This window comes from Diabrotica virgifera, chromosome 1 (genome assembly GCF_917563875.1).
Source record: "Diabrotica virgifera virgifera chromosome 1, PGI_DIABVI_V3a".
Lineage (NCBI taxonomy): Eukaryota > Metazoa > Arthropoda > Insecta > Coleoptera > Chrysomelidae > Diabrotica > Diabrotica virgifera.
The window spans coordinates 252398651-252420288 of record NC_065443.1 but is presented as its reverse complement, the minus strand read 5'-3'; the positions used below and the strand labels follow the sequence as shown (position 1 = coordinate 252420288).

At 32.0% G+C, this 21638-nt stretch overlaps 1 protein-coding gene across 2 annotated transcripts in view; it reads right to left on the bottom strand.

Annotated features, from left to right (window-relative positions):
• Positions 1 to 21638, bottom strand: part of LOC114335034 (uncharacterized) — a 100107-nt gene that overhangs the window by 58242 nt on the left and 20227 nt on the right. Inside the window, exons 4-5 of one of the 2 annotated variants that reach the window (XM_028285190.2) lie at positions 18951 to 19187; positions 18562 to 18723 (exon numbers count right to left, since the gene is read on the bottom strand). In XM_028285190.2, coding sequence (XP_028140991.1) covers positions 18562 to 18723; positions 18951 to 19187 — 399 coding nt within the window. The remainder of the gene's footprint in view (positions 1 to 18561; positions 18724 to 18950; positions 19188 to 21638) is intronic. The other variant, XM_028285191.2, reaches the window with a different exon arrangement.

Genomic DNA, 21638 nt, shown 5'->3' with positions numbered 1-21638 from the left:
ATAAAGACTGAAAAATTCTGAAACTACCGTTAATTCAAGGTTCAATATATTGATATCATCCTTTTTCAAATCTTCCATCAGATTACTACCGCTATACCGATTTCTACTTTGAAGACTTGGCCTATCCCAAAATCTTCTTTTACGCTATGATTTACGGTTTTTAGTTGTGATAATAACACAAGAGGCACAAACAATAATGGCGTTATCTTCGTCACACATTTTCGTTTCGACTGTCGACAAATATTCTGCCTACCTGGTGTGGACATGTGAAGCTTTTTCGATTTTTCGGTCGACATGCGGCTTTTCATTCGTATATTTGACAGGCTAGTAGCTGGTATATAATCCTCTGGAATACCGACGCAAAACATTATTGCACATTTGGCAAATGTTGTCTTATACATGGATCAAATTGTAGCCTGCTGTGAGGAATGTATTTAGCAAAAAGCCTTAGAAACTGTCCGCGTGATTAATTTTTTTTGTATGTTTGGTGTAATAGAATTTTGCTGAACTCTTTGTATTTCTTATACGCCAGCCAATGAGAGCAAGAACAGGATATTAACTCCGAATTCTATCCTACTGCATCGATTTTAATGAAATTTTGGGAATTGACTCTACTTATATCCTAATTCAAAGTCAACTCTATGCAGATGTGTGCTTTTATCTTGGGAGCGGTTGCCATCCCTTCAAGGGAGTGGAAAATTTTTTGGTCAAAATAACCACGGAACTGGCTAAAGAACCTAATTCTAAGCAAAAACTGTTCGATAATGTTTTTTTGAAAACTATATATATTTTTTTACTTATTCGTGGTTTAAAATGGACCATTTTCGTTCAAAAATGATATTTTTTCGGACGTTTTTTTGCGAATACCTTCTATTTATAATACAAAAGAGATATGGTAGGTGAAAAGATTTTTTTTGGTGCATGCTCAAATGGGTGTATTCAACTTGAAATAATAGAGAAACGGTTGAGTTTAGGTGTATAACGCTACTAATACCTATTATAGTGCTTGAAAAGGTCTTTAAAATGAGCAATATGAAATGTCCATTACATTCAAAATAAGCGAGATATGCTGCAAAAAAGATTGACGACTAATGTATTTTAAGAAAAAATGAGAAGTATTAACCCCTCATCCACCAGAATTTAAATGCATCGTTTTCCTTCTACAATACTTTTTATTATAGTGCTATTTCTATGTTAAAAAATTTAAACGGGTTTAAAATGAATGATTTTTGGAAAAAATAAGATCAAATTATAGAGCGCATTTTTAAATTTTCTTAAAAATCTTCCTTTTTCTCCATGTAACTTAAATGATAAGAGATACAGTAATGAAAAACCAAAACAAAATTTTTATATAAAAAAGCTTACATTTTTGTAGAAAATCTTTTTTTGTATCTCTTATTATGTTCAAGTTACATGGAGAAAAAGAAAGATTTTAAAGAAAATTCAAAAATGCGCTCAATAATTTGATCTTATTTTTTTTTTCAAAAATCATTCACTCTAAACCAGTCCAACTTTTTGAACATAGAAATAATATTATAATAAAAGGTATTGTAGAAGGAAACTAATGCACTTAATTACTCATTTTTTTCTTAAAATACATTAGTCATCAATTTTTTTGCGGCATATCTCGTTTAGTTTGAATGTAATCAACATTTAGTATTGCTCATTTTAAAGGTCTTTTCGAGCACTACAAAAGGTATTAGTAGCATTATACACCTAAAATCGACCGTTTCTCTGTTATTTTAAGTTGAATACACCGATTTGAGCATGCATAAAAAATAATTTTTTTTTTTCACCTACCATACCTCTTTTTGTATTATAACTAGAAGATTCATAAGGGAACGAATCTCTTTGTTTTTTATAAGCTAGGTACAAAAATGTTTTATATAGTTTTTTTTTAGTTAGATGCATAGTTTTAAGTTATTCGCAAAAAAACCGCCCGAAAAGATGTCATTTTTCAATGAAAATGGTCAACTCTCAACCACGAATAACTCAAAAAGTATTGAGTTTTCAAAAAAATATATACAAGAGTTTTTGCTTAGAATTAGGTTCTCAAGCCACTTCCGTGATTAGTTTTACCAAAAAAATGTCCACTCCCTTGAAGGGGTGGGAACCGCCCCTAAGATAAAAAGCACCATAGTATATATGGTAGACTTTATTTCTTGAGCTATTCCCTACTTACTGTGAAAATATCAAGTAAATCGATGTAGTAGGATGGAATGTGGAGCCAAATACCTACATTGACTTCCCTATTAGTAGAGTTTGACTATTGTTTCGATAAGTTTTTGTAAAATATAAGAATAATTTGACTTTTTACGAAAGGTTGGGAGTTCGAATCCTACCAGGGGCAGAAATTTTTCATTTATTATAAATTAATAAATGGAAAATAGTTTCTGTCCTTGTGGGATCGGTACTCACCGGAGGGACCGCAGACGTTCGGAAACAATTAGCGTCTCTTTGTAAAGACAATGACGTCGACTTTGCAAAGTAACAAGACACTTACTCAACACACACACTACACATTACTCCCCTGACTTAGTGATAAGTTATACAATTACGTGGCTAAAGGTTCTAGTTCTAAACCAAAGCCAGAATCAGAGAAAAAAAATTGACTTTTTTAAGTGTGGTAAGCTGTCAAAATTAGGTCAAATATACTTATCACATTTTTTTTGATATATTATTATTTTAATTTAATATAAGGTGGGCATAAACAATAAACAAACAAAATATTTCCATCAGGGGGAAGAAAATATCCCATAAATACAAATAAAAATATTGTGTTTCAAAAATACTAATTAAAATAAAATAAAAATATAGCCTTATTTTTGTTCCCAATAGTCCACCGTCACGCGGTTTTGTTATTTAGACGTCGTCGATCGAAGTGTTATTAGTTATTGTATAAAAAATTTGCAACAGCTCTAAGTTTCAATGTTTAAAATTTATTAACCTAAGCCGGACTTGGGGTATTAAGACCAAATAAGAAAAGTACGCCTGCAAATAAAATCAATAAATTCGCACATAATCTGACTTATCTTTATTGTTCTGCAAAATACATATGCAACTTTGAGATAAGAGCTTGAGTCACCATCACCAGTCATCAGTAATTATGTGATTGTTTAATTTTTATGGACTTGCAATTGAGCAAAAGAATGTAACATAATAATTTATGAGTCTCTTAATGTAGATAAATATGTAAACAGTAATTTTCAAGAAATGATAATCTAAAAATCTGATTACTATTATAGCTATTATAGTCTTGAACTCAACATTTTGTTTCAATTTCTATTTAAAAAGGAGAAAATGTATCTCAGGGTAATACACTATATCAATAGCGCTTGAGTTCGGCTTTCAAATGGTGCCTAACTGGTCAGGATCGGACATACACATGGCTCAGTATATCCGAAAAAATGAACTTTGAAAACTTTGGTTTTTCGACAATTACTCAAAATTTCCACCAACGAATTACACCAATAACTGAGCGTTTGTAGGAGGACTCTAGACGCGTCTAACGGTGTATACGTCATATCTGGGAAATTTCGAATATTAAAGTTATAGGCCTCTAAGTGTGATCTAACCATTTCATATCAAAAACGGTTTTTCAACACTAAATCTATATTTGACCTTGGGTACATCAGACTTAGACACTACTTGTCAACCTTTCAAACTCATTTTTAGTTATTAAAATCGGTTAAACCGTATAGAAGTTGTCAAGCTCCAAAAGTATAATCCATTTAACCATTATCGCCGAAATGGTTTAGTGGTTATGACCCTAAGCTTATCAGAGTTCATTTTCCAGCCATCCCAATATTTTTTCAATATATTCCGAATAAAAAATTCTAGTGTACATTCAATGGACATAAAGAATTATATTGAAAAAATCAGGTTGCCCTATCACAAGTTTAGTGTCGTAATCACTAGACCATTTGGCCGATAATGCGTCAAAAGGGGCCATTTATAACGCTTAACGTGTAATCGAGAAACATTACATTCAAGTTCATACATTTAATTTAAAAAAAAAATTGATACAAACTCCAGATACAAGAATAAAAACGGTGTATCTAGGTGTACGCAAATAAAAAAGTTAGGTACACGCGAAACGTCATCAAGTCAGTGACGTCACTATTTAGCGTGCACTGTTACTGGTTTTTTGCATACACGCTAACTTAAGCCGCGTGTATTGCTGTGGTATTTAAGTATACACCGCGAGTATCGGAGAGTCAGAGAGTGTTAGAATTTGTTTAATCGCGTTGTATTTACACTTTCATATTTATTAGTAAAGAGATTTCTTATTTTTTATTTGTTTAGTGTTTGTTTTTAAATTAACTGTGGAGTGTGGACAATTATTTAGTTATTTTAATGAGTTTAACAATATTTTAAAACAGTATGCAGTATGAAAAAGATAAGAGACTATAAATTAATATATTTTTTTTTTAGTTATTTATAAGAGAAATAGTATTACCGTCCAAAATTAAAATAAAAGGAAGACCTAAAGCTTTCAGAATAATAATTAACTTATTCTGAAGCTGTTTCCTTGTGGCATTTTTGTAATTAACTATTCTAAATGGGGAATAAGCCACAATTTAACTAAAAAAGAATTTTATTAACGTTTCGACGTCCAAACCGGATGTCGTTGTCAAAATACTACTTAAATATTAATAAATTAAACAAAAATGTTGTTGCTTAGTAAAAAATTTCTTCTAATAATTTATTTAACCTGACACCTAACCTTTGTATTTTGACAACGACATCGGATTTGGACGTCGAAACGTTAATAAAATCATTTTTTTAGTTAAATTGTGGCTTATTTCCCATTTAGAATAGTTGATTATAATAATTAACTGACGTATAAAAATTATTTTAACAATATTTTGTACACGTCATGTCAACTAAATACATATTTATTTTGCTAACCTGAATATATACTTTTATAATATACATTGATTTAATACAATTAAGTTTTAAACATCTCAATAGTTCTGCTTCCCTTCTCTTAATAATAAATATTTTTCTATCAAACAATCACTAAACATATCAAAATAGCATGTACCAAAATATACAGTCACTGCGCACGCTAAATAATGACGTCACTGGCTTGATGAAGCTTAATTCGCGTGTACCTAACTTTTTTATTTGCGTACACGTTAGCGTGTACCTAGACACAGCGGAATAAAAAACCGCCAACCGCCGTAAAAATGAGTGGCGCGCACAATATTACAGCAAGAGCTGATATGAATAGTACGTGACGCAAAAATGTATTTTCATATTGATGGAAAATAAAACTATAGTTTTATTTTGAAAGATTTTTCCATAATAATTGCTAAATTTGAAGTAAAACACGCCACAAAAGAGTAGGTACCTTTGATAACGTTTGCAGTTCGAGCCTCTTTTGTGGCGTATTTTACTTCAAAAGCATATATTATGGAAACATATTTCAGAATAAAACCAGAATTTTATTTTCCATCAAAATAAAATACATTTTTGCGCCACGTAAAAATATTCATATTAGCTATTTTGTACTGGAATATTGTGTGCGCCACTAATTTTTACCGCGTTTAGCGGTTTTTTATTCTTGTACTGTATTACACAATTAACTTAAAAAAATGTCAATTACCATGGAAATCGATAAAAAGTTAAAACAACCAGGTAAACATTTTCACATTTCACAAAATTCATGACAAACATTTCACCAATAAAGTCTTCTCATGGGTAACGCCCTACATTTTTGAGTGTTGATACAATGACTAAAATAGCTGACTGCATCGATACAGAGCATTGCATCAGAACAATAGAGTGTCATGAAAGAATATGCCAAGGTTGCACGCAGCAAGAAACTCGGCAGTTGATAAGATTCTCAATACATCTATGGCGATTACTAGCCAAATGATAAAGTTTCTTTAAAAAAAAAGCTATCAAACCAAAATTGATAAAATTGATTTAAATTTTTATTTTTTTTTGCCTGAAGTGTTTTGAATATTAAAAAAAAACAAAAGTAGTATAATAGTAGTAATAATATAATGCTACAACCGTATTATAAAAATAAAAATGTCAAATAATAAAAACAAAAAATAGGGGAGGCAATACAGTCGACTCTCGATAACTCGAACCTCAAAAGTCGAATTCTTTGATAACTCGAATTTTTTCCGTTCCCTTGAGAAAACCTGCCTAAGTCGAAAAAAAACCATGCGTAAGTCGAATTAATTTTGCACCCGAATTTTACCTTAATAACTAGATAGAAAAATTTGTATGTTAATTTTTATTAAGTTATTTCAATAAAAATAAATCGATAATATCCACACTTATAAGGAATATGAACCAAAAGCACCCCACATTTTAACCAAACTACGAAAAATTAAGCAATCAATTCTAGTTCACTCATCTCTTACAAGTAAATCTCTTATACAGGGTGTCCAGAAACTCTACCGACAAACGAAAACAGCAAATTCCTCAGATAATTTTAAGACAATTTAAAACGAAAATTGGTACACATATTTATCTTCCAGCGATAAATCGATTCCATCCATTGTGAATTTCTAGTACCAGTCATAGGCGTCCGTTTTGGGTGGGGCAACGGTTATTTTATCACATAAATGTTTTCTCTTTAACTATTAAGTATTTTTGATACTGGATTATTAAATTGTGAGGTATTCTAGTACTAAAAGATACTCTTGGTTTAAGTCGGTAGGACACGCCGTTTTCTAGAAAAATAGATTTGAAAATTTTTCGTTTCCTGAATTTGAAAAAAAATTTCAAAAAAAAACGGTGTATTTTACCTTAAAGCAAAAGTAACTTTTAGTACTGGAATACCTCATAATTTAATAATGTAGTGTCAACAATTCTTAAAAATTAAAGACAAAAAAGGTAAGCAATAAAATAACCGTTGACCTACCCAAAACGGACGCATATGACCGATACTAGAAATTCGCAATTAATGAAATCGATTCATCTCTGGAGTATAAATAAACGTACCAGTTTTCGTATTTCTAAATAGTTTATTTTTTAATTTTTTTTTGATATTCAAAAAACGAAAAATTCTCAAATCAATTTTTCTAGAAAACGGTGTATCCTATCGACTTAAAGTAAGAGTACCTTTTATTACTATAGTACCTTACATTTTAATAATCCAGACTCAAAAATGCTTAAAAATTAAAAATAAAAAAGTTATGCGATAATATAACTGTTGCCCTACCCAAAACGGACGTCTATGACCGGCACTAGAAATTTGCAATGGATGGAGCCGATATATCTCTGACAGATAAATATGTGTACCAATTTTCGTTTTGTAACTAGAAGCGTTCTGGAGATATTTAAGAAAAACTAATTACCAGACGCCATCTTCAAAATAGCTCTAGCTCCTTTAGGAAGCATTTTCGGACTATGTATATATATGTATATGAATTGGATTAAATTGTCTTAAAATTATCTAAGAAATCTCCTGTCTTCGTTTGTCGGTGGAGTTTCTGGACACCCTGTATAAGTAAAGTTATTTTATCTACCTCAGTGTTTCCCAAACCTTTTTGCTGCATAGACCACTTACCAATATTTTTATTTACATAGACCCCCTAATGTTGAATTGCTAAGCTCATCTTATATTGTCACCAGCATATAGGGTTTTTCATCGATTGTCATTTGTTTCGAGCTTCTGTCATGTGTCACATAATATTAATATATCTACGTCATATGTCTTCGGTCTGTATCATTGGTAATACCAATAACATACGACGCAGATATATTAATATTATGTGACACATGACAGAAGCTCGAAACAAATGACTGTGAATGAAAAGCCCTATTGTCAACATACCGCGAATTTAATATACCGGTATGTATTGGCCAGTCCAGAGTCAAGCACAAAATATTAATAATTGCCGAGATTTTCGTCAAAATACAAAAAGATCTTTGTAGCCTTTCGAAAAATGCTCCCTGAGTCAGCCATGACCTCAACAAGACAAAGGAATCTCGTCAGTATTTAACAAAAAGCTTGGTCATTTGGATGGATTAAAAAAATCAGCAACCTAGAATTGGTGAAGTGTTACGTTCAACAATTTTATATTCCTGGCGACCAAGAGATCTTCTAACAAAGGAGCACATGAGAACATAAGCCCATATAGAAGAATTTCCTGTAGCTGGCTGTATACCATTAATTAAAAAAAAATTTTGATGAAAAATTTTCTTTATAAAATCCATCTTTTGGATTTAATATTTAACATTCCAATGTGAGACATTTAGTCGATATTTAAACGGTTTTAATCGACGTATTTTTTGTAGCTTAGCATGTAAAGCTTGTAAGAACACTGATGATGCTCTTTTTAGAAAGCGAAAACGTTCTGTTGTATTTGTAGCCCTTTTTAGGGTTTTTAAAATAAACATATGAAGCATGTTAATTGATTTGGAGAAAATGTGTGCAATTATAACTTAAATAAATTAGCTTTACCAATATGGCTTTACCAATACACCATGGCTTGGAAAAGGGAATCTTGGATTCAAAGATTGTGTAAAGAATGACTCTCCTGTCCTCGTTATTATTTTAATATGAAAATATACACTTTAAGAACAGTGAATCATTACTCCTTCCTCTAGCCTAGCCGATGCCGCACTGCAGGATGCTAGATGGTCGCTTGGAGGGTGGATTTTAAAGGTGGATGGTGGAGGGGCGCTGTATTCTGGACGCAGTGAAAGAGTGAAATGAAGTCAGAAGTCAGTATCCAACTGACTGATGAGGAATCGTTCGTTTCATTTGTTCCGTTACATTTGGTTTGTTTTTTTAGCATATCATCCTATTAGAGGTAAAACTCACTAACTATAGTATTTTTACTACAAAAGCGATATTACGTAGGTCAAAATTTTTGACGTAAGAGAACTGTCAAAACATTAGAATGTGACTTTTCATTATTGCCATGTTTATAATAAACATGGCAATAATGAAAAGTCACATTCTAATGTTTTGACAGTTCCCTTACGTCAAAAATTTTGACCTACGTAATATCGCTTTTGATTATAATAAACATGGCAATAATGAAAAGTCACATTCTAATGTTTTGACAGTTCCCTTACGTCAAAAATTTTGACCTACGTAATATCGCTTTTGTAGTAAAAATACTATACACTTTTCAGAAAGTGGAGAAAAATCGACCCAAAGGTACAAATTGTTTTTTAAATTCACTTGACTTGAATATTGGATTTTTTTAATGCAACTACAAAGAATAAATAAAACAGATATATGTTAAGTCATGTTTCGTCACATAGTGGTTCTGCTGGGTCCCAAATTGCCCTTTTTTTATACACAACACTTATTACGATTTTCTCCATAGCCAGGCTACCCGAATGGAATATCAAACACGACTGATTTGGGTGGATAGACGCCTGGCGATCCACCGGATGGTTAGATGGTAGTGGGAGGCCACTGCAGCTACCGTCGTTTCGTTATTCGTGGTATAAGTAGCTGGATGGTCGCCAGGCAGGTATCTACCATCCACCATCCTACCAAACTTCCTGCAGAGCGGCATCGGCCTCTAAGCTTGTACAGAGCTGAAAATATATGTCGCTTTTGCCACCAATAAAAGACACCACGCATTTCTGATCAGGACAATCAGTGCTAACACAGTGGCAGTTAAGGCCTGATCTATTATGTCTACTAGAACAAGTGTATGCCTCCTCAAATATTTGGTGAGTCTCTGAAAGATACTCAGAGATTCCATTAATACCCTACAACTCTACTCAATTTTTGATTTGAGCATTCTTTTCTTTGGGTAGGCCAACAATTGGCCAGATTTTTGTGCTACGTCAAATCTTAGAAAATACAAATGAATTTAATATTAATACATTGCTGGCGTGTCTTTTCTTTAATATAGCTACAAGAGTTACACAATACGGGAATCATTTTTAATAAGTCAACACAGATTATGACTAATGATGTGGATTTGAGCGCACGCACTACACAAGGACTTAATGGTTTCCACCTTCTTAATGGCAAAATATGTTCCTTAAAATAAACGAGGACAAAACTAAAATGTTGGCGTCGATTACAAATATCAGATAGAGCTAGAATAGCTGAACAAAACTTCGGCATAGACCACTATAACTTTGAGTAATTTTACCTATCTGGGTTCTCTCATAACAAGCGATAATGACACATTTGAAGAAGTAAAACGAAGGATGCTGCCAGCGAACAAATGTAATTTTGTACTAACAAGCAGCTCAAAACCAAACTAACAAACAATATACAAATAGAACACTCATCCTACCACTCATCCTGTTAACAAATGAAGTAAAAATCCAAACCATCCCCAAAACAGAGATAAATCGTCTGCGCACCTTCAAAGGGAAGATACTAAGAAGAATATTGGGCGCAATCTGTGAGAAGAGTATTTGGAGAAGGCGATATAACCTAGACTATTAAAAGTATAAAGAAATAGTAAATGGTAGTGAATGTGCCATGAGTAAATGAAAATTACCCACCCAGATAAATCATATCTGTAGAAGTAAAACTAAGCATACTGCTAGCGGACCAATAGGAAATAGAGGTAGACCAAGACTGATCAGAGGGACAGTGTGGACAAGAACGCGAGGAAGACAGGCACAGCAAATTGGCAACAGTTGGCGATGAACAGAGACTACTCTGGCGAAATAGACTGGGGAAGGTCGAGGCTCAACTAGAACTGTAGCATCACTGATGATAATGATTTTTTTCTTTGAATTGTTAAATATAAATAAACAATCACACCATTACGAAGTTCAATATTTTCTTTTTCTTTTAAACACAGCTGTTACCGAACTTGTAAAATTTTCAATTCCTTTTCATTAGTATACTTGTTTCAAATGTTCTCCAAAACGACACACACCACTTATTGGCCATTCCACGAATATAGGACTGTCCTGGATTATCTCGACAACGAATATTTTAGTGTGCAATATAGGAAAGCAAACGGCTCTAATAATTATTCCAATAAGCAACAAAGTAATTTGCAATTTACTTTTGTTCTTCATATTTTGCACCGTAATATATTCGTTGTCGAGATAATACAAAACAGTCATATATTCCTGGAATAGGGTATAGTAACAAATTAAATGAATAAGATTTTATAAAAATTGGTTGTTCAAACAAATAATACTACATAAAAACCCAATTGGGACCATGCAAGTTTGGAAAAGAGACACCTGGTTTCATAGCTCGGCAAGATTTTTCGCACTTTTAATTATATTGGCCAATCATATTGGTCCTGGTTACTGGAGAATTGTCAAGGCCATAGCCCAAAAAAATTATGAGAAGAAAAAGTAATGTTAAGGTTATGTTATTAAAAGGTAAACAATTGTATGTAGTGAATAAAATTAATTATTAACATGCACTACTACAAGCAAAATACAATTGATTAAATTTACTTTTATATAATAATTGAATATCATATCATAGTCCAAGTAATGAAGCTTAAAATAGGACAAAACCTCGCAATTTTTACAGAATGGATCGATTTGCTTGAAAATTTGAGAATAAGTAGTGGATAGTCCATGGATCGAAATCTAGATCATGCCAAAAGGCCCTTTTACCACGGGGGTGGTTGCCACCCCATCTAGGGGGTGAAAATTTTTATTATATTTTGACGGCAAGAGTTGGTAAAAACATTCATTATAAGCAAAAAACGTTCTATACACTTTTTTGATAAAATTAATAGTTTTCGATTTATTCGTTAACGAAACTGTTAGTTTTATATCGAAAAAATCGATGTTTTTAATCGGTTTTCTGCTAATAACTAAAAAAGTTTTCGTTTCATCAAAACTTTACTTAACAAAAATGTACCTTTTGAAAAAATAAACAAAACCGTTTTTCTTTATTTTCTTTAAGACCAATAGTAATCGAGCTATACTTTATTATATGTTGGCTCTTCTTCGTCAAATGCTAAATATTGTAGTTTTAAAGTCAAAGGACGGGAAAACTATGCATTTTTCGAGGATAACTTGTTGAAAATAATTTAAAGTATTTAAAAATATGTATTTCCAGAAATAAAAAAAAAATCTCAAGCTAAAAAAATTAAGTGACTTATAATGAAAAGAATGTCAGTCCCTATTTTTTTTCAGCAAAAAAGTGATCGTAAACAACCCCCTAATCACCACCCTAATTAAAATTTGTCATTGACCTGATTAGGTTTTCTTGATTTATGTATTGTTAATAGGTTCTAGAAGTTTGATCGGCTTAGAATGATTAGTTTTAAAAAAATGGAGTTTAAAGCCAATAGCGAGTTTTTTGTAGTTTGGTAAAAATGCCCTTTTCTTCAGAATATAAAGATTAGCATCAGAGATACGAAAAAATATTTAAATATGAAATTGTAGCTTTTTTAATTTCCAAGAACTTGGTTTGCAAAAAATTTTTTTACGGCAAAAATTGAGTGAGCTATTGACATTTAAAACTTGTATCATGCATTTTGTATCATGCAAAAACCACCTTTACCATCCCTTTCAATGCCACCTCTTTTTGTGACTGAGAATTTTAAAAGGATTTAATATTATTAGCGTTATAGATCTTGTAAAAACCTACAAAATTCTTTTTTAACGAACTTTCTAGGATAAAAAATAAAAAAGTTACGGTTAAAAAATCAATATATTTTTTTGAAAAAAAAAAGGAGAAATCCAATTGGAAGCATAATAATGTAAGTTGGCGGTGTTTTTGGGCATTGGACTTATTCATTCTTATTTATTTATCTATTATTAATAGATTCTAGAAGTTTGACTGGCTTAGAATGATTAGTTTTTAAAAAACTGAAGTTTAAAGCGAATAACGAATGTTTGCAATTTGGTAAAAAATGCCATCTTCTTCAGAATAGAAAGATTAGCATCAGAGATACGAAAAAAATGTATAAATATGAAATTGTAGGTAATCTAATTCCCAAGAAATTGGTTTGATTAAATTTGTTCTACGGCAAAAATTGAGTGAATCGTAAATGAGTATACCATCGAAAAACATTGATTTTTAGATATAAAACTAACACTTTCGATAGCGAATAAATCAAAAACTATTAATTTTATCAAAAAAATGTATAGAACATTTTTTGCGTAGAATGAATGTTTTTATTAACTTTTGCGGTCAAAATATAATAAAAAATTTCCACTCCCGAGATGGGGTGGCAACCACCCCTATGGTAACAACGCCTGTCGGCATCATATAGATTTTGATCCATGGACTATCCACTACTTATTCTCAAATTTTCAAGCAAATTGATCCATTCTGTAAAAATTGCGAGGTGAAAAGCTTTGGTTCCTGGACTACAATATTGTGGAGCAACATATAATTTTTTTACAAAACAGTCATCAGACCAATAATGACATACGCGGCAGAAACACGACCCGACACTGAGAGGACAAAAAGATTGCTCGAAACAGCGGAGATGAAAACCCTTCGAAAAATCGATGGTAAGACTCTATGGGACAGGGCTAGAAGTACAGATATACGACGGAGATGCAAGGTGTATAACATTAATAACTGGGTAAGAAACAGAAGAATAGAATGGAATGACCACATAAGCTGAATGACAACAAATAGGATAGTCAGGACAGCGAGAGACGGTTCCCCAATAGGAAGACGATCAGTGGGAAGACCACGAAAACGATGGAACGACAACTTACTAGAGGCACATTGAAAAAACAGACAGAGTCATGTCTATACAAAAAGAAGAAGAAGAAGAACATATAATTTTTCTTCTTCATTGACAGTAGATATGAAATATACGTCAATTTGACAAGTTCAATTGACAATGAATTATTCAAGAAAGTTGTCCAATGAATTATTCAAGATTTGTCCGCTATGCGCGTGCGATCGTTTCTCGTATCCCCTCCACGTACTTGCACACAGCGAATAATGAGCTGCCTCTCCCGTATAAGCATTTGCCAGGTATTACACCACTTTTTATTTTTCATATGAGACTATAAGAGACAATAGAAGTAACAGTTCTTTTTATTGTTAAACTAAAATCATAAATTAGACATATAGAAAAGTATATGGCAATACAACATTAATTTTCGATTGAAAACTGTTAGAGGGTAATTTCGCAAGTAAAATAATTTATACACAGTTGATTTAATTAATACTAAGAGATAAATATATGATTTTTAAAGTAAAAGAAGATTTCCATATTAAAATAAAGGAAACATTTTAATTCAGTAAAGGTAGACAATTTAGAGAATCTGTGACTTACGTTATTTTGAATGGCAACCTTTAAATAGTAAAAATTTTGACATACAGGGTGTCCCAAAAGTAGTGGAACGGGCGAATATTTCGCGAACTAAACATCGGATCGAAAAACTGAAAAATACGTGTTCAATCATTTCCAAAAATCTATCCAATGACACTAAACACCAACCCCCACTACACCCCCTGGAGGTGGGGTGGAGGGTAACTTTAAAATCTCAAATGGAAACCCCTAATTTTTCTTGCAGATTTGGATTCGTTACGTAAAAGTAATCAACTTTTATTCAAGACATTTTTTCGAACTGTGGATAGATGGCGCTATAATTGAGAAAAACGATTTATCCTGATACCATAGGTAAATTATAGAAACGGTCTAATATCTCGAAAAATACAATTCCAAATGAGAAACCAAGAAAATGATTTTAATACTTTTTGAAAACCTATCGAATGACACTAAACATGACCCTCCAACCCACCCTCTGGAGGTGGGGGGGGGGACAACATTAAGCAACATTGATTCGAAACATTCGAAAAATATGATTTATTAGCGCCATCTATCAGCAATTTTAAAAATGTTTCGGATAAATGTTGCTTAATTTTTCATGATGAATTCGAATCTGCAATAAAAAGTGGGGGTTGATATTTAAGATTTTAAATTTACCCCCGACCCCGTCTCCAGGGGGTGGGTTGGAGGGTCATTTTTGGTGTTTGTCGATAGGTTTTAGAAAAATATTAAAAATCTGTTTTTTGGTTTCTCATCTGGAAGTGTATTTCTCGAGATATTAGACCGTTTCTATAATTTACCTATGGTATCAGGATAAATCGTTTTTCCCAATTATAGCGCCATCTATCCACAGTTCGAAAAAATATCTTGAATAAAAGTTGCTTACTTTTACGTAACGAATCCAAATCTGCAAGAAAAACTAGGGGTTTCCATTTGAGATTTTAAAGTTACCCCCCACCCCACCTCCAGGGGGTGTAGTGGGGGTTGGTGTTTGGTGTCATTGGATAGATTTTTGAAAATGATCGAAAACGTTTTTTTCAGTTTTTCGATCCGATGTTTAGTTCGCGAAATATTCGACCGTTCCACTACTTTTGGGACACACGCCAAAGAAATATAAAGAAAGCCACACGCTTCCAAACGCACATTAAAAATTTTAAATCTGTCAACTATGAGAGCCTAGGGACATTTTTAAAATTCTGGGAATTGTCTAATTCAAAACAGATCTCGCCTAGACTATACACAAAATTTAATATGTCTGCAAGAGATAATAGCCTAATAAAATTAAAAAAAGTCAAAATGTAAATTCGTACAGGTTAAAACAAATTCTATATCAAAGTTTAGGTGGGTATACTACATTCGCTCTCGCGAGATTTTTTTTGAGACATTCGGAATAGGAAACGTACAACACAAAAATTCCTACCTCACACTATTAACTGCTAAAATCAACTCAAATCAACTTAATCTTTCATTAAAAAAAGAAGAATTATTAGAAATAGTGGGAGTGTCTACTAATCTCATAAAATTTTGTGAAGTTTATTTCTACAAAATATTTTTATTTTGTACAATAAATAATTTTCTCATTTGCTATCAATACATAATAATGGTTTAAATAAATAAATATTGATTGGCGTAAGGTTTATCTTATTTTTATGTCTGTTTACTATTAATAATATTGGATATGAGCAGGTGCGTTGGTTTTGTAGTAATTTCCAGTCACTTCTGACAACTGAATTTTTCAAAAAAGAAATTACTAACGTCAGTGTCAAAAAAAATCTCGCGAGAGCGAATGTAGTATACAAAAGATATTTTCGAGAAAGTATCCAAATCATACAAGGGGCTCATTGTTTAAATAATTAAAAAGGGGTCATTTTTGCAAAAAAAAAATACTTTTTTAACTGCTGAGGTAATTCACTTATTAATGAAGGTCTATGGGATTTTTTTCTGCAAAGTTGAAGGGTAAATCTTTCACATAAGACTTACTAAATTAAATTTTACCCCTTATTTATTTAAATAATTGTATATAAAACTTTAAAAACAAATTTGTAAAAAATTATTTTTAGCGTTTTAAATAATCACTATAAAATATCTTATTTTACAGACTAAGTTGCGCTATGTAATCAGTATTAAGCAAAAAAAAATTGGTCGAAAAATATTTAATATTTTTTGAGGTATTGAATTTGTTTATTAATTGTTACTATATTTTCAATTGCAAAAACGCGGTTGTTGCCAAAGAAATATTCACCTGCTTAAGATCTCATTATTTTTATTTTTATGTATATTTTCGATAAATGTATTGATAAATTCAAATTTCAATTAAACTCCCCCCTAAAATGGCATTTGAAAATTATTCAAATTTGTTTATAATTTGTTTTTTTAATAACGTATCGGGGATTAAGTATTTTGAAATGCCGTTTCGATAATTGGGTTCCTGGGATTTTTTTCTAATTAACAAAATTTTTTTGTCGTTTTTTCTTCTTCTTTTTTTTTCTTGGAGTTATATTGCTACGGGCCCTTTTAGGGTTAAATTTTATTAAGAATGTCGAATCTCTGAGTTGTAGATTCTAGACCTAAAAATATTAAGATTTAACTAAAATCTTTTAAATAAAATGTGGCTACTTACTGAGTTACAGGGTGTTTTATTTAAAAATTTAAAAATTATTGTTACCAAGTACCTTGAAACTATTTGACGTATCCTTATCATACTTGGCAGAAAGTGTGGCTATTATACACCCCACTAAATTGTGATTAATAAAAGTTTCCAGCTAGTGCCAGAGGCGTACGACAGGGGATAGTGAATGATTACCCTTCCGAAATTCTACGCCACTGAGTGAAATTTTAGCGAAGTTTTTCGATTCTCCAATACTTTGTATGTAAATAACTTCATTGGTATTGATAAAGTCATCAGTTTGAGAGATCTTGGAAGTTTAAAATGAATGAATGAATCAAAATAACTATGCCTTTTCATTTTTAACGTCCAATATCTCGAACACTAATGACTAAATCGTTACCAGTAAAGAGTATATTATTTACATAGAAAGTATTGGAGAATCGAAAAATTTTGGTAAAACAGTAATTCCCTCAGTGGCGTAGAATTTGGGAAGGGACAACCATTAACTATCCCCTGTCGTACGCCTCTGGTAGTAGCTAGAAACTTTTATTTATCACAATTTAGTAGACTGTATAGTACCCACACTTCTGCCAAGTATGATAAGGATACGTCATCAAATAGTTTGAAAGTACTTGGTAAAAATAATTTTTAAATAAAACACCCTGTAACTCAGTAAGTAGCCACATTTTATTTAAGTGATTTTAGACCAATCATAATATTTTTAGGTCTAGAATCTACAACTTAGAGATTCGACATTCTTAATGAAATTTAACCCTAAAAGGGCCCGTAGTAATATAACTCCAAGAAAAAAAAGAAAAGGAAAAAAAAGACAAAAAAATTTGTTAAGTAGTGAAAAATTCCTAGGAACCCAATTATCGAAACGGCATTTCAAAATATTTAATCCCCGCGACGTTATTAAAAAAACAAATTATAAACAAATTTGAATAATTTTCAAATGCCATTTTAGGGGGAAGTTTAATTGAAATTTGAATTTATCAATACATTTATCGAAAATATACATAAAAGTAATAATAATAAGATTTAATACAAGTGAATATTTCTTTGGCAACAACCGCGTTTTTACAATTGAAAATAGAGTAACATTTAATAAACAAATTCAATATCTCAATAAATATTAAATATTTTTGGACCAATTTTTTTTTATTAATACTGATAACATAGCGCAACTTCTCCTGTAAAATAAGATATTTTATGGTGCTTATTTAAAACGCTAAAAATAATTTTTTGCAAATTTGTTTTTAAAGTTTTATGTATAATTATTTAAATAAATAGGGGGTCAAATTTTATTTAGTAAGTCTTATGTGAAAGATTTACACTTCAACTTTGCAGAAAACAATCCTATATACTTTCATTAGAAATTGAATCACCTCAGCAGTTAAAAAGTTTTTGCAAAAATGACCCCTTTTTAATTATTTAAACAATGATCCCCTTGTATGATTTGGATACTTTCTTGAAAATATCTTTTGTACCCACCTAAACTTTGATATAAAATTTGTTTCAACCTGTACGAATTTACATTTTGATTTACATGTAGTGTAATTTTATTTTACTAGACTATAATTTGCAAATGTTTGTATTGTATTAAAGGTACACATCCAGAAATCTGAAATATAACCTAGATACTTCTATGTTACAACAATAGATTATAGAAAAGAATCTAAAGAGAGTTTCTAACAAAGCCTACATTTTCACCTACATTCCTTCACCATTATCTTTCTAGCGACACAAACAAAAAACACTACTACAACAACCTACCTTTTCTGGTGCTATCTTATGAGCCAATCTTTGAGTCAAACTTCTAGCAAACTTATTTCTGGTCTTTATTGAATTGGCTTCTTTTTGTCTAGATCTTTCAATAATCTCGTCTTCCAGCTCAGCTTTGGATACTATCTGACTAGTCAAGTTGAGATATGGAACCTTTAAAGAAAAATCCACCAGATTTGTATGAGCAATGATGATCTAATGAAAGTGTGTATCATAAATAAGGTGATTGTGTCGTCAAGGAGTAACAGAACAGAAACTAAATGAATGATGAATTTCAAAAATAAAAATGTAACATACAACAGAGCATCTTAGCTGCAGATCAAAACAATATAACAATACTAAACTTAATATATTCAGGAAAAAAAATAATGTTCACCAACCTTAACACCGAGCCTAGGTTTTGGTAAAGGCCTTCCATTTGGGACAACCTCAACTGGTTTACTTATATCATGTCCTATCAAATGCATAGGTAAGTCATGTACAGGTTTACGAAACCGCCTTTGTTTTGTAGGTTTATCTGAATTTGTAGTTGTCCCATCATCTGTCTGGCTTGCTGGAATTCCTTCTGAAGAAACAGATGGTGCAGAACTAGATTCTTCCGTAAAGATATAGTGATCCTAGGTAGAAAAACAAAATAAATTTGGAGACATACAGATCCGTTTTTTGTTGGTTGCAAAATATAGATACAGTGGAACTTTGATTATCCGTCTCTCCATTAACTGTCACCTCTGTTAACCGCCAAGGTCCCTACATAAGTTGTATTGACTACATAAGCCAAAGTTGAGTCATCAATATATTTTGTTTGAGCTTTGCGATAAGCAAACGAAATTCGCTGAAATGTACAATTATGCTACCGTGATGCGGTAACAAATGAAGTTGGCTAAATCAACTATTTTGTGTTTTCGTTGTCTAATAGCGGTTGCCCACGGTCTGTGATTCTACGGATCATCACGGACAGCCGACGACCACGGACACAAACACACCGCGGACAGAGATCTTCCCATGGTCCGCGGTCCGCGACAGTCTGTATTTTTGATTGAGATTGAACTCTGTAACTTTTTTCCTCGCTAAGTAGCAAAAGGACTGATGGTTTCATGAAAAAAGAATATTTTATGTGACTCATTTAATTTGGGTGTTGATTGCATTGCATTTGTCATGCTTCTTATCTCTTTCAATGTTTTCGTTTAGAGTATGGTGTGAAATGTGTAGTATGCACATTCCATGTAAATCAATAATTACACACATAATGTATTTTATTTTTAACCAAATGTTAAATTTTGTTAATGTATTTTATTTTTAGCAAAATGTGTTAAATTATCAACTTGTAAAAAAAATCGTTGGCCAAAAACAAATTTTGGACCAACTTTGGATATGCTTTATAATAGTCAGGGAGGTAGTGTAAAATTTGACCGGAGCATTTTAGCATGGGTGTTTTTCTTTATTGAGTTAGGTGTTCCATTAAAAAACGGTGTGTCAGCCGGCCCAAAACCGGGGCTTTTAGGCAAAACAAGGTAAAATATGAAACTAGATGGAAAAATCCTACAACTATATGTCAAATATTTATCTCCGTGACTTAAATCCATCATGGCCTAAAATACCTAGCTCCTGGCTTTCACCCAGGTGATCCGGGTTCCATTCCCTACGTTGGAAGTTTTTTTTGTTTTTAAAATTGACATTTTGATTTGAAAAATAATTATTTTTATAAAAAACCAATACAGAAGTAAAAACTTCGAGATGTATTCTGGTATAAAATCGTTTATTTAAAAACTATAAAATGTCATCGATTGCAGAACGTTTTCGTTCTAAACAGAACATCTTCAGTGCATCCTGTCGAGTATTTTGAAACTAGCACACCGTAAATAGTGTTAACATCATCATATATGGTTTACATAATGTAATATGTTAAAATGTTATGACTACAAGTCGATGTTAATGGATAAAGTGGAACACATGCTAAAAGGGTGCCATGGTTCCCTGCTCGAAGATACTAGGTACTTGCCAATTCAATGGGCACAGACCAACCTAGCATTGAATTAACTAACCCATTGAATTGGCAAGTACCTAGTATCTTCGAGCAGGGAACCATGGCACCCTTTTAGCATGTGTTCCACTTTATCCATTAACATCGACTTGTAGTCATAACATTTTAACATATTACATTATGTAAACCATATATGATGATGTTAACACTATTTACGGTGTGCTAGTTTCAAAATACTCGACAGGATGCACTGAAGATGTTCTGTTTAGAACGAAAACGTTCTGCAATCGATGATATTTTATAGTTTTTAAATAAACGATTTTATACCAGAATACATCTCGAAGTTTTTACTTCTGTATTGGTTTTTTAAACTATGGTATACAGCCAACTATTGGGATTTTCCCATTGATTTTTTAATTATTTTTATAATACCATGCGTTTAATATTTATACACAATATAAAAAAGTCTGTATGTCCTTTATAGTATCATAAACTATGCATTTGATCATAATATGATGACCTCAAGCAAAGTTGTTGTACATGAACCCGGGAAGGTTTCTGAGTTAATACGACCAACCTAAGTAATCATTATTTGCGCAGACAGCACAAAAAACTATTGTTTATTTGAAAAAAAGGGTTGTATGTATCTTTTGGTTCTACATCATATAAAATTAAGAAAAAACAGTTTGTCCAAAAAAATAAAAAAGAATGTAGTGGGGGGGAGGCAACGCCCTATTCACTTAGATTAGTCGTACCAACTCAGCAACCTTCAGTCATGTACAACAACTTTGCTTAACCCGGCATTGGTCGCTATATGAGATTTTCTCTCACGGTTTCAGAATATTGCACATAACTTTTTCCCTGGTAAATTACACATGCTGTAGTTCCTTCTAGTCTCCGAATTATCCTTCCTCTACAATAGAATAGACTCATCTGCTCAGATGGTGGTTCAGTTGACTTAGTATGGCCCAATTGTTAAGTCAGTGCGCTTAACGTGAGATATTCTCTCATCCCGCGACCACCGTGTATAATATTATTCAGCATTATTTTATAGACTTATTTTATTTTGTATTTGCAATATGAATCG